A 12409-nucleotide genomic window follows, 5' to 3' on the forward strand; every position below is an offset into this window, starting at 1 on the left:
AAGCGCTGTCTACAGTGGGAGCTTTCTGACCTCTACATTGAAAGTAGCTGGCACAGAATGGTGAATTTCCCCCTGCCCCCATTTTTCCATTTCGCCTTTTTCCAATGGGAAAATACGCTGTTGCTGCCTTTTGTGAAATGAACCCAGGAGCTCGTTTGTATAAGTCAGTACAGGGATTCTTAGTTTAGTAACAACATTTGATTCTGGGAAAACACAGTTTCAAGCCAAAAAGTGATGAAGGCAGTTACAGGTATAAGAATAACGTAGGTCAATAGCAAACGTAGCAGTCAATAATCATTATGAAGTGCTTATACTTACCATGTACCAGATACTGCGCTAAGGGCTAGGGATACAAAGAAAGGCGAAGCCATAGTCCCTGTCCTTTGAGGACCTTAAATGCAAACAGAGGAGACAACACGCAAATAACCATACAGACAACCATATACATAACCATATACCATATGTAACCTTAACCATGTATAAAGAGCAACTGGAAGGGAGTGTCAGAGGGAGGCCACCAATAATAGAAGGGTTGGATGGAGATGGATTGTTCTGTTTGAAGAGCCGCAAGAAGGCCACCATCCCTAGTATGTGAAGGGGAGTAAACTATACGAAGACTGGAAAGGTAGGAAAGGGTTGGGTTGTAGAGGGCTTTAAATGGCAAACAGAAGATTTTTATGACCATGAACAAATCGTTTGACTTCTATTTGCCTTAGTTTCCTCATCTGTAAAATGGGACTAATATTAACACCTTCCTTCCAGGGTTGTAAAGATCAAATAATACTTGTAAAGCACTTAGCATAGGACCTGGCACATAGCAGATGTTATTATTATCATTATTATTCATTATATCTGATCCTGGAAGTAATGGGGGAATAACTAGAGTTTATTGATAGGGGAGGAGAGGGTGACATGATCAGATCAGATATATATTTCAGGAAGTCATATGACCATCTGAATGGAGGATGGATTGAAGTAGAGAGAAGTTTGAAGGGGGGAGATCAGTTAGAAGGCCATTGCAACAGTCTGTGCATTAAGTACCCATGCCAGTGTTAAGAAATTAAGGAGGTGAGGAAGGTTAAGAGATGGGAGGGAAGGTAAAAGAAGAAATGTGATGAAGTTGGAGGTCAGACAGCCACGGTCTGGAATGCTACAGAAATGTATGTGTGGGTGGGTGGGGTGGATTTGACAATCCATTTATGTAATGTGTTGGGTTATGAAGTATTAACAACATTATTCAGAATTAGTTCTGCATGTGTTTGTAAATCATTTGTTGCATAATTATGTTATCTACTCTCAATGGAGCCCTCACTGTATACATGTGTATATATATATATGTGTATATATATATATATATATATACTTTTTGTAGTGGCAAAATGTTGAAAATTAAGGGGGTGCCTACATATTGGTGAATGGCTAAGCAAGTTATGATATGTGAATTTAATAGAATGCTACTGTACCATAAGAAATGATGTAATGGACAGTTTCAGAAAAAGAAAACTAGGAGAAATGAGGCAGAGCGGAATAAGCAGAACTAGGAGAACAATTTAGACAATGATAATAATACTATATAGAAAAACAAGTTTGAAAGATTGAAGATTTTAGATCTCTGATCAATGTAATGACAAACCACAATTCCAGGGACCAAAGATGAAGTATACCACCTACCTCTTTTTAAAAATAGTATTTTATTTTCTTCCAATTATATGTAAAGACAATTTTTAGCATTCATTTTTACAAGATTTTTATTTACAATTTTTTCCTCCCTTCCTTGCCTCTCCTCTTCCCAAAATGGAAAGCAACTTGATATAGGTTATATATGTGCAATCATGTAAAATACATTTCCATATTAGTCACAGTTGTAAAAGAAACAGACCAAAATTTTAAAAAATATGAAAATAATAAAGTAAGCGAAAAAAGCGTGCTTCGATCTGCATTCAGAGTCCATAAGTACTTTATCTAGATATGGATAGCATTTTCCATCATGAGTCCTTTGTAATTGTCTTGGACTATTATGTTGCTGCAAAGAGCTAAGTCATTCATAGTTGATCATCACACAATGTTGCTGTTACTTTGTACAGTGTTTTCCTGGTTCTGCTCATTTCACTTTGCATTAGTTGGTAAAAGTCTTTCCAGATTTTTCTGAAATCTGTCTGCTTATCATTTCTTAATGCACAATAGAATTCCATTATACTCATATACCACAACTTGTTCAGCTATTCCCCAGTCGATGGGGTGCCACCCACTTTTTGCCAAAGTTATGGTAGACTTATAATACAGAATGAGACAAACATTTTTTGACATGCCCCAATCTGAGAATTTGTTTTAACTAGCTGTTCATGTTTATTATGAGGGTTTTTTCCTTTTAATTGTTTATTTCAGGGGGAGGGAGTAGGAAGGGGAAAAACTCATACAATTAAATTTTTTAAAAGAAAAGTAAAAAAAAACTTCCCTCCCCTTCCCTTCTTCCCTTCCCTTTGAAGCTTTTTTTTTAACCCTATACATCACTGTAGTCACTGTATGAATAGTTCTCTTGGTTCTACTTACTTTACTTTGTATCAATTGATGCAAGTCTTCCAAAACTTCTCCAAATCTATCCCTTTCATATTATCAAGAACTTGTTTTCATAACTGCTTATATGAGTTTGACATAAAAAAATATGAAGACAGAATGCTGGAATTGGAGCTAGAAGACCTGGCTTTGAATCCTGGCTCTTACAAGTCTTGGCTATGTGACCTGTGTGAATCAAGTCACTTTACCTCATCTGCAGAAGGGAGATTATTATATTTGCACTTCCAACCTCACTGGGCTGGTGGGAGAAAAACGCTTTGTAAACCTTCAACTGATACATAAATGTGAATGAATATCATATACTGTTTGCCTTTTCTACTCAGTATTTTCAGGAAGTGGCATTTTTGTTGTTATCGTTCAGTCGTATCCAACTCTTTGTGATCTCATTTATGTGGAAAATGGTATAGACACATACAAAAAAAGGAGTAAACTTTTAAATCAATCCATAAGTACCTATCAAATACCTACCATGTATTAGGCATTGGGCTAAGTTATGAGTACACAAAGAAAAAGTCAACCAAAGAATCAACCTATTCTCAACCCACTCATTGTCTTCCTGACCAACAATGGTAACTCACTCACAGACCATGGAATTGTAAAGCTTTTTCATCTTTCCTCATCACAAAATCACCAGAGGGTTTCTACTCTGACTCTGTGCCCTCCAGTCCCAATAAACATGCCTTCCTTCTAAGATGGCAACTTTTCACTTGCTTCAAGAGGTAACATTGGCAGTGGATTTGGTGGTAGGGCCCATGGATTGGAATCCCAGGTCTGCTATTTATTACCTTGAGCAAAGTATGACCTTGAGCAAAATACTTGGCCCCTCCAGGCCTCAGTTTACTCATCTTTAAAATGAGGTTATTGGACTAGATAATTTCCAAGGCCCCTTCTGGCTGTAGCATCTGTGGTCCTATGCCCAAGAAAGGGCACAAGAAATGGGTGAATAAAGCCAGCCAGCATACTCTTGAACTGACTGCTTTATCAGACTGTGGAGCTACGTATGTGTATGATATTCCTCAGGACACATGGTATTTGTTAAGTTGAATGTTCTTAGTTGGAAGCATAGAGAAGACTTTCCTAGTTCTGTAATTGGTAATGGAAAGGCAGGAAGGTGAAGAGTTCACAAAATGGAGAGATTGGGGGCAAACCTATGGTTCTTTTCCAATTTCTTGTTTCTGTCTTTTTCTTTAGAAGCCAGTCAGCCACATGATGGTAAATGAAACACCGTACAATCTCACTGGACTGTGGCCTCTGAGGCAATATGCTGTGTCCATGCGATGCCATGTGAGCACCTCGGAGCTGTGGAGCAGCTGGAGTGAAGAGAGAATAGGGACAACTGAGGGACTAGGCAAGCCAATTTTTTATCAACTGCAGTGTGTTTCAGTGGCAAGAACACAGGATTAAGAGTCTGAAGACCAGCCTCCGAATCCCAGCTCTGTCACTTACCTCTCTGACTTTGGACATCACTTCCTTTCTCTGGTTCTATAGTTTTTTATATCTTTGTCTGGTTTATATCTTTATCTTGTTATCAAAGAACTTTGATCAGACTTACTACATTTAGTTGCCAGGTTGGTGAGCACATGAGATGACACAGATTTGGACATGGGCATCTGTGTGAAGTTTTTTTTTTTTTTAAGCATTTAAAAATTTATTTCTTTATTTTTAGTTGTCAACATTCACTTTTATAAGATTTTGAGTTCTAGATGTTTTTCTCCTTTCTTCCCTTCCCCCTTCCCCAAGACAGCATGCAATCTGATATAGGCTATACCTGTACAATCATATTAAACATATTTCCACATTAATCATGTTGTGAAAGAAGAATCAAACCAAAGGGAAAAACCATGAGAAAAGAAAAAAATAGTATGCTTCCATCTGCATTCAAACTCTATTGTTCTTTCTCTGGATGTGGATAGCATTTTCCATCATGAGTCTTTTGGAATTGTCTTAGATTATTTTATTGCTGAGAAGAGCCAAGTCTATCAAAGTTGGTCATTGCAATGTTGGTGTTAGTGTGTACAACGTTCTCCTGGTTCTGCTTACTTTGCTCAGCATCAGTTCATGTAAGTCTTCCCACGTTCCTGAAATCCTCCTGCTCATCATTTCTTATGGAACAATAGTATTTCATTACATTCATTTACCACAACTTATTCAGCCATTCATTCCTCAGTTGATGGGCATCCCCTCAATGTCTAATTCTTTGCCACCACAAAAAGAGCTGATATCATGCAGTTTTGAAAGTCTCATTTAATAAGATGAAATGTAGTAGGTATATTGGTCTTACATGAGTATAATTTTTTTTGTTTTACATGGAAGCATGGTATGATAAGTCAGAAGACCTGGGTTCAAATTTGGCTTTATTTGTACTCCCTTTGTGAAATAAGTCACAACCTCTCTGGATCTCAGCTTCCTCAACTAAAAATATAGACTTTGTTGCTGAGGTATCTTTCACCTTTGAATCTATGATCCTATGATGTTATCGTCCTAAAAATTAGATGGTGGAGACATGGGTGTGCTGCAATTCTTCTGGAACATTTCTAAATGTTTTAGTAGACTGAAAGTTTGATATGGGTCAACAATATGCTATCTTAGGCCTTATTGTGAGAGGAACTGTACCCTGCTCCCTCTTATTCTCTCTTGCTCTCGGCCTGTTCAAATCCATGGAGTGCTTGTTAGTGTAGGTGGTGGTATAAAGATGGCTGTCTAAGAACTAAACCATCCATAACCAATCACAAAAATGGCACAAAAATGACATTAAGAAACCTAGGTCGGGGCGGAGCCAAGATGGCAGCTGGAAAGCAGGGACTCGCTTAAGCTCTCCCCCAAATCCCTCCAAACACTGTAAAAATGGCTCTGAACAAATTCTAGAGCTGTGGAATTCACAACATAGCAGAGGGAAGCAGGTCTCCAGCCCAGGACAGCCTGGATGATCACTGGGAAGGGTCTATCACACGATGCTGGGAGCGGACCACAGCCCAGCATAGGCCCCACCAGGACCAACCAGACTGGGAGTAGAAGGAGCAGGCCTTAAGGTCATGAATCACTGAGCTGTGGCAGTTACCAGACTTCTCAACCCACAAATGCCAAAGACAATGGAGCAGGTTAGTGGGAAAACTGCTGGATGGAGGTGAGAGAAGTGCTTAGTCTGGCCCCCAGCCCCAGGGACAGCAGAGGTGGCATGGTGGCAGCGGCAGTGGCAGCATTGCTGGCTGCGGCAGCAGCAGCAGGAAGCTCTTGTGGCTGCTTCCGGACCTCCAGCGTCAGCTGCTTCCACAGTCCCTGGCCCACATGGTGGGAGGAATCAAGAGGCCGATCAGAGTGGGAGTGCAGGGAGCACTTTGCTGGCACAGAGGCAGGGTTCTCTCGCTTTGCCCTGCTTGGATCTGGATCATGGTCCTGGTTGGTGGTCCTTGGGGGAGGAGGAATGCTGATATGGCAGAGCTTGCAGTGATGGTGGAGTAGAGGTAGTTTTGAAAACAGCAGTGCAGCCCCTCAAGCTTGAGACAAAGTACTCTCTGCTCTGCAAGCAGTCATACCCTGACAAAAAGCTCAAGGGTCAAGTAGTTGGCTGGGAACATGACCAGGCAGTGCAAAATACTCGGACTATAGAATCTTTTTTTGGTGACAAAGAAGATCAAAATATACAGCCGGAAGAAGTCGACAAATTCAAAGATCCTACATCAAAAGCCTCCAAGAAAAATATGAATTGGGCTCAGGCCATGGAAGAGCTCAAAAAGGATTTGGAAAAGCAAGTAAGAGAAGTAGAGGAAAAATTGGGAAGAGAAATGAGAGTGATGCAAGAAAATCATGAAAAACAAGTCAATGACTTGCTAAAGGAGACCCAAAAAAATACTGAAGAAAATAACACCTTAAAAAATAGACTAACCCAAATGGCCAAAGAGCTCCAAAAAGCCAATGAGGAGAAGAATGCCTTGAAAGGCAGAATTAGCCAAATGGAAAAGGAGGTCCAAAAGACCAATGAAGAAAATACCACCTTAAAAATCAGATTGGAGCAAGTGGAAGCTAATGCCTTTATGAGAAATCAAGAAATTATAAAACAGAATGAAAGGAATGAAAAAATGGAAGACAATGTGAAATAACTCATTGGAAAAACCACTGACCTGGAAAATAGATCCAGGAGAGATCATTTAAAAATGATTGGACTACCTAAAAGCCATGACCAAAAAAAAAAGAGCCTAGACACCATCTTTCAAGAAATTATCAAGGAAAACTGCCCTGATATTCTGGAACCACAGGGTAAAATAGAAATTGAAAGAATCCATCGATCACCTCTTGAAAAAGATCCCCAAAAGAAAACTCCTAGGAATATTATAGCCAATTCCAGAGTTCCCAGGTCAAGGAGAAAATACTGTAAGCAGCCCGAAAGAAACAATTCTGAGTATAATAGAAACACAATCAGGATAACATAAGATCTAGCAGCTTCCACATTACAGGGTTGAAGGGCTTGGAATATGATATTCTGGAGGTCAAAGGAGCTAGGATTAAAACCAAGAATCACCTACCCAGCAAGACTGAGTATAATGCTCCAAGGCAAAATATGGATTTTCAATAAAATAGAGGACTTTCAAGCTTTCTCAGTGAAAAGACCAGAGCTGAATAGAAAATTTGACTTTCAAATACAAAAATCAAGAGAAGCATGAAAAGGTAAACAAGAAAGAGAAATCATAAGGGACTTACTAAAGTCTAACTGTTTTGCTCACATTCCTACATGGAAAGATGATGTGTGTAATTCATGAGACCTTTCTCAGTTTAGGGTAATTGAAGGGAAGTGGGAAGAGAATTTGGAACTCAATGTTCTAAAAGTGGATGCTCAAAAAAAGTTGTTTTTGCATGCAACTGGGAAATAAGATATATAGGCAATGGGGTATAGAAATCTATCTTGCCCTACAAGAAAATAAGGGGAAAGGAGATGGCAGGGGGCAGTGGGTGACAGAATGGAGGGCTGACTGGGAAATGGGACAATCAGAAAATATTCCATCTTGGAGTGGGGGGGAGGGTAGCAATGGGGAGAAAATTTGTAACTCAAAATCTTGTGGAAATCAATGTTGAAAACTAAAAATATTAAATAATAAATATGAAAATAAATTTAAAAAATTAAATGCAAAAAAAAAAGAAACCTAGGTCATAGAGAATCTCTCTGAAAGAAATTGACCCCAATTTTCTGAGAAACATTTGCTTTGCCAAGAAACACAAGAAAGGGCGTATGAAGATGCAGACCAACAATGCCAAAGATGTCAAGGCCCAAGAAGAGGCCATCAAGGCCCTGAGCACCAAGGCCTCCAAGGCCAAGTTCCTCGGGCCCAAAATCCCTACGGCCCCCAGGCCTGCTGTCCCCAAGATGGCTACCCACCAAGCCCTCAGGCCCTAGGCCCAGAACTAAATGCCCAGGCCCTAGGATCATGAAGCCCAACTCTAAGGTTGTCAGAACCACTGACCACTAACCCCCAACATCATCCAGTCTGATATCCAGGTCACCAAATCTGATCGTGAGGCCACCAAGTCTGATCCCGAGGCATCCAAATCTGAAGCAAAGGTCAGTAAGTCTGATTCCAATGTTACCAAGATTCTAAGGTCACAAAGCCCAGTGACTCCTAAGCCTACTGATCTCAAACCTGCCAAGGCCACCAACCCAAAGGCTACCAAACCCAAAGATGCTGGGGCTAAGGCTACTAGTCCCAAGCCTTCAAAATAGATGCTTCAGGACAGAAGGACTTGTTTAAACCCTAAACCACCATTTTTTCCTTAGAAGGGTATTATTATTCACTATTTTGTAGGAATAAAGGAAACGGTGAGTCATAAGAAAAAAAAGAGGCATAGTGTCAAGGAGTGGTCTTATTTTGTGCTACCCGTCAGATCACATCTGGAGTATTTTGTTCAATTCTGGGCACCACATTTAAGGAGAGACAATGATATGTTAGAGTGCATTCAGAGGAGGGGAGCCAGGAGCTTCATGGCCCTTGAATTCATGCCATTATTAGTACTGGTTGAATGAAAAGAGGCTGTTTTGTCTGGAGCAGATTTACGGAGAATATAGTAGGGATTTGAAAGATTATCATATGACAGAAGGGTTTGAGCTCTCCTTGACATCAAAGGATGGAAGTTGCAGAGAGGCAAATTTAGGCTTGATGTAAGGAAACACATTCCTAACCAGTTTGTGCTGTCAAGAAATGGAACAAGCTGTTCCTCCTCATGGGGGAATCCCATCTTGAAGCAATATTAGAGGGGATTCTTATTCACATGCTTGGAAAACTGGCCACTATAGCTGGCCACACTTCTTTGCCTGACAGACTGAAGTCATTCTCGCCATCTCTGCTCCTACCCTTCTGACTCCACTTCCCTCAAATGCACAGACACAATGAAAGGTTTCCAAATGGCATCCTTCTAGCAGCAGCGTGGTGGGTTCTTTCTAGTCTTTCTCCTGTTCTGTAATTTCTTGCTTGACTTGATAGTAGTAGGTTAGGAAAGCAGGAGTATTTTTGGGAAAGCCATTCATCTCATACTTGCTTCATTTTCCACAGCTCCAAATTCCAGTTTGGACCTCTGGAGAGTCCTTGGGCCTGTTCAGCCTGATGGAAGGAGGACAGTACAGCTGTTGTGGAAGGTAATGCTGCTCATGTCACATGCTAGGGTTCCCCTAGCCTATTGGAACTTCATAATCTTTTTCATATTCCATTGCCCAAAAGACTCTTGAAATCCCCCAAGGCTCCCAATTGTCCTTCTAGCCAGAAGGAATTCTATCCACCTCTATATAAGTCATCTGCAAGGGCAATACCCATGATGTTGAAGAAACCATTTCATTCCATTCAACAATGTAGCTCACAATTTACCTGCCATAAACAAAGTCCTTGTTAGAACTTGGTGGCTCACCAGCCACAGCTTCCTTGGGACCTCCCTCTCCCTTTCAGTTTGAGAAGCACTGGTTTAGGAACAGGTGAAGTAGCTGATCATTTTGGGGGGTATTGGAAATATCAGTCAGCTCTCTCTCCAAAAAGAACAACAGTTCAAAGCCAGTCATCCTTCTAGAGAAAGACCATGAGATAAGAGAGAAAAAAGATGTAGCATCAGTGAAATAGAGGTGATAGAGGAAAATAACAAGGAGAAAGGACATGGTAGAGAGGTTACAAGAGAGAGAAGAGACAGGGAAGCAAGGAGACAGGAGAAAGAAGAGACAGTAAAGAAGGAGACAAGGAGACAGGAGAGGGAGGAGAGAGGAAGGATGAGATAGAAGAGAGGAGAAGAAAGAGAGGAGACAGAGTAAATGAGATGGGAGAAGAAAACTTAGTACTTGTAGTCAGTAATGGAAAGTGAAGGGTAATGATACTTTAATGGCTTCCCTGTACCACCCATGCTGTTGAGATAAGTAAAAGTCATCATTCAGTAGAGGCTGCTGCCTGCTTTGATGAGTGTAACAATCTAATCCATGACCAGCATTCACTATTCTTTTATGTAGGAATATCATGGAGTCATGTGTTGTAGAATTAGTCCTTTTGGACCCTGGGTTTTCTGTGCACTGGCACAGAGAAGCAGCAGTGTTGGGAAAATTCTGTAGCTATTGAGCAGCCCTGGCTATTTATTGTAAATTTGGGCAGCATGCCAACATGTGTGCCTATTTCAGGACAACACATGGCTGAGCAAGAGCAGATGAGAGCCAGACCCAGGTTGTGATGTAGATGAAGTCCTTTTTGTGTTTCCCTCTTTGTTGTTGCTTTAGTTTGCCCCGGTGATTGTCTTCCTGGGTGGTGTCCTTTGTTCATCAAAAGTGGCCTGTTTCCCATTCCTGAAGGAACCTGATAGTGTGACAAATTGATCCTGGCTAATGGATTAATATTATCCTTCCCACACAACATTGGTGCTTTTCAAATGTTGGAACAAGGTCTTCTAGTGACAGAGACTTAATGGCAAGGAGATTCTAATGTTGAGAATTTCAGATTTGTGGCAGGATGACCTGAGGGGAAAGGAAACTCTCTAGGTAGGTGGGACTTTATGAGCTCTTCATTTATTTACAAATTTAAAAAAACTCTGTACTTAACAAATGCCTCTGTATACAAAATACAATAGAAAAAGATGATTGTATATGAAACCATGCATTTCTATTATGTACAAGACAGTTTGATTTTTTTTAAAGCATAGAATAAATTCAGCCTGTAATTTCAAAACTGTCCTGCTTGTTTGTGCTGTCTTCTGAACTTCCTTTTGTTCTCTCCTGTGCATTTTCTTTTAAATGTTTTAAGGTCTTGCTTTATTTTTATTTTTATTTGGCAGCACTCTTAGCATCTGCCCTTCTTCTAATTTCTTCCTCCCTCTATACATTGAAAAAAAGAAAAAAGAAAACCTTTGAAATGAATAAGCATTGTTAAGTAGACAAATCTACATTTTGGACATATGAAAAATGTATGTCTGACTCTATACCCTGAGTCAATTACCTTCGATCAAGAGTTAAATAGTTTGTTTCATTATCAGTTCTCTGTTGTAGTTGCTCGTTCCATTGATTAGAGTTCCTAAGTCTTTGCAACTTGTTGGTTTTTACAGTGTTGCTACTATATAGCTTGTTCTCCTGGTTCTGCTCTCATCACTTTGCATCTGTTCATACAAATCTTCTCAAGTTTCACTAAAGCCATCCCTTATGTCATTTTTTATTGACTCTTTAATTTTAAGCAGGTACTTGCTCTGCCTCCCTAGAACAAAGGATTGGTTAGTAGTTCTCTGGGCCCTATTCAAGGGTTTGGTTTGATCCAGTGACTTCTGATGCCTGCCTTAGAGTGGATCTGAATGCAAAGGTTAGCTCTGAAATTACTCTATAGGTGGCTGGCCTAGGAACAGTTCATGTTTAAGGTTAGCCAAGAGTGAGATAGCCCAGGTCCTCAACAGCATGCATTCCCATACCCTTGCGACTATACCAGCCTTTTGTGGGATCAATCAACCATTGATGGGGGTAGAGGAGTGGGTGAAAGGAGGCTAGAGAGAAGGTGCTCTTAACATTGACATAAGACTTCTTAGTTACTTTGGTTTCATGGTGGGTACCTTTATATGTGAGTACCAAGACCCCTATGGCACTCACATGAATGGGGATGACTTCAAAGGGTTTTACAACCCCAAAAGGACTTGTGCTATTTTAGCCATGTTGTGCTGGTTAAGTCTCATAGGGTATTTTCTTGATTATGGAATCAGTCCCATCGATCCTTCGTCATGCCCACTTCCCCTTTCAGAGACTATCTATTTGTCACTGTTTTTAATGATATTGGGCATGATTTCTGGTAGTAATTTCAGTATTATTTGTGTGTAGGAGGCAAGAGAGGAACCAAGCATAAGGAAAGCAGATGTCTACAAAATCTCGTACTTTCCAGAAAATGAGACTGCTGCTAAAGAAACAAAGACCACAGCCGATCAACAGTTCAAATTCCATCTAGGAAGTGGTGCCTACCTAGTGTCTGTGGTGTACTATACATCTGATGGCGTGTCTCCAGAGGCGACACTCAGAATACCAGCTGTTCACGAAAAACGTATGTTATATGTAGAATAGAAAATATTTTCCTGATTCTTGAACCACCAAAATAGCCACAGTAGAGGGAATTTATACTTACAGGAGGCACTTCTCCCCCAGACAAATGGAAATAAAAAGTCTCGGGGGCATTAAAGTGGGGATGGGGTGGAGAAGAATTATAATTGTTCCATTGTTTCAGTCATGTCTGACTCTTTGTGACCCCATTTAGGGTTTTCTTGGCAGAGATGCTGGAGTGGTTCGCCATTTTCTTCTCTAGCTCATTTTACAGATGAGGAAACTGAGGCAAATAGAGTTAAGTGACTCACCCAGGGCCAC

The 12409-nt window shown here is 40.4% G+C and overlaps 1 protein-coding gene across 1 annotated transcript in view; it reads left to right on the forward strand.

Annotated features, from left to right (window-relative positions):
* IL31RA (interleukin 31 receptor A) overlaps nt 1-12409 on the forward strand; it is a 64573-nt gene that overhangs the window by 25928 nt on the left and 26236 nt on the right. The window contains exons 5-7 of the mRNA XM_036740924.1: nt 3766-3922; nt 9111-9193; nt 11876-12092. Of these exons, the coding sequence (XP_036596819.1) occupies nt 3766-3922; nt 9111-9193; nt 11876-12092 (457 nt within the window). The remainder of the gene's footprint in view (nt 1-3765; nt 3923-9110; nt 9194-11875; nt 12093-12409) is intronic.

This window comes from Trichosurus vulpecula, chromosome 1 (assembly GCF_011100635.1).
Source record: "Trichosurus vulpecula isolate mTriVul1 chromosome 1, mTriVul1.pri, whole genome shotgun sequence".
NCBI classification, from domain to species: Eukaryota; Metazoa; Chordata; class Mammalia; order Diprotodontia; family Phalangeridae; genus Trichosurus; species Trichosurus vulpecula.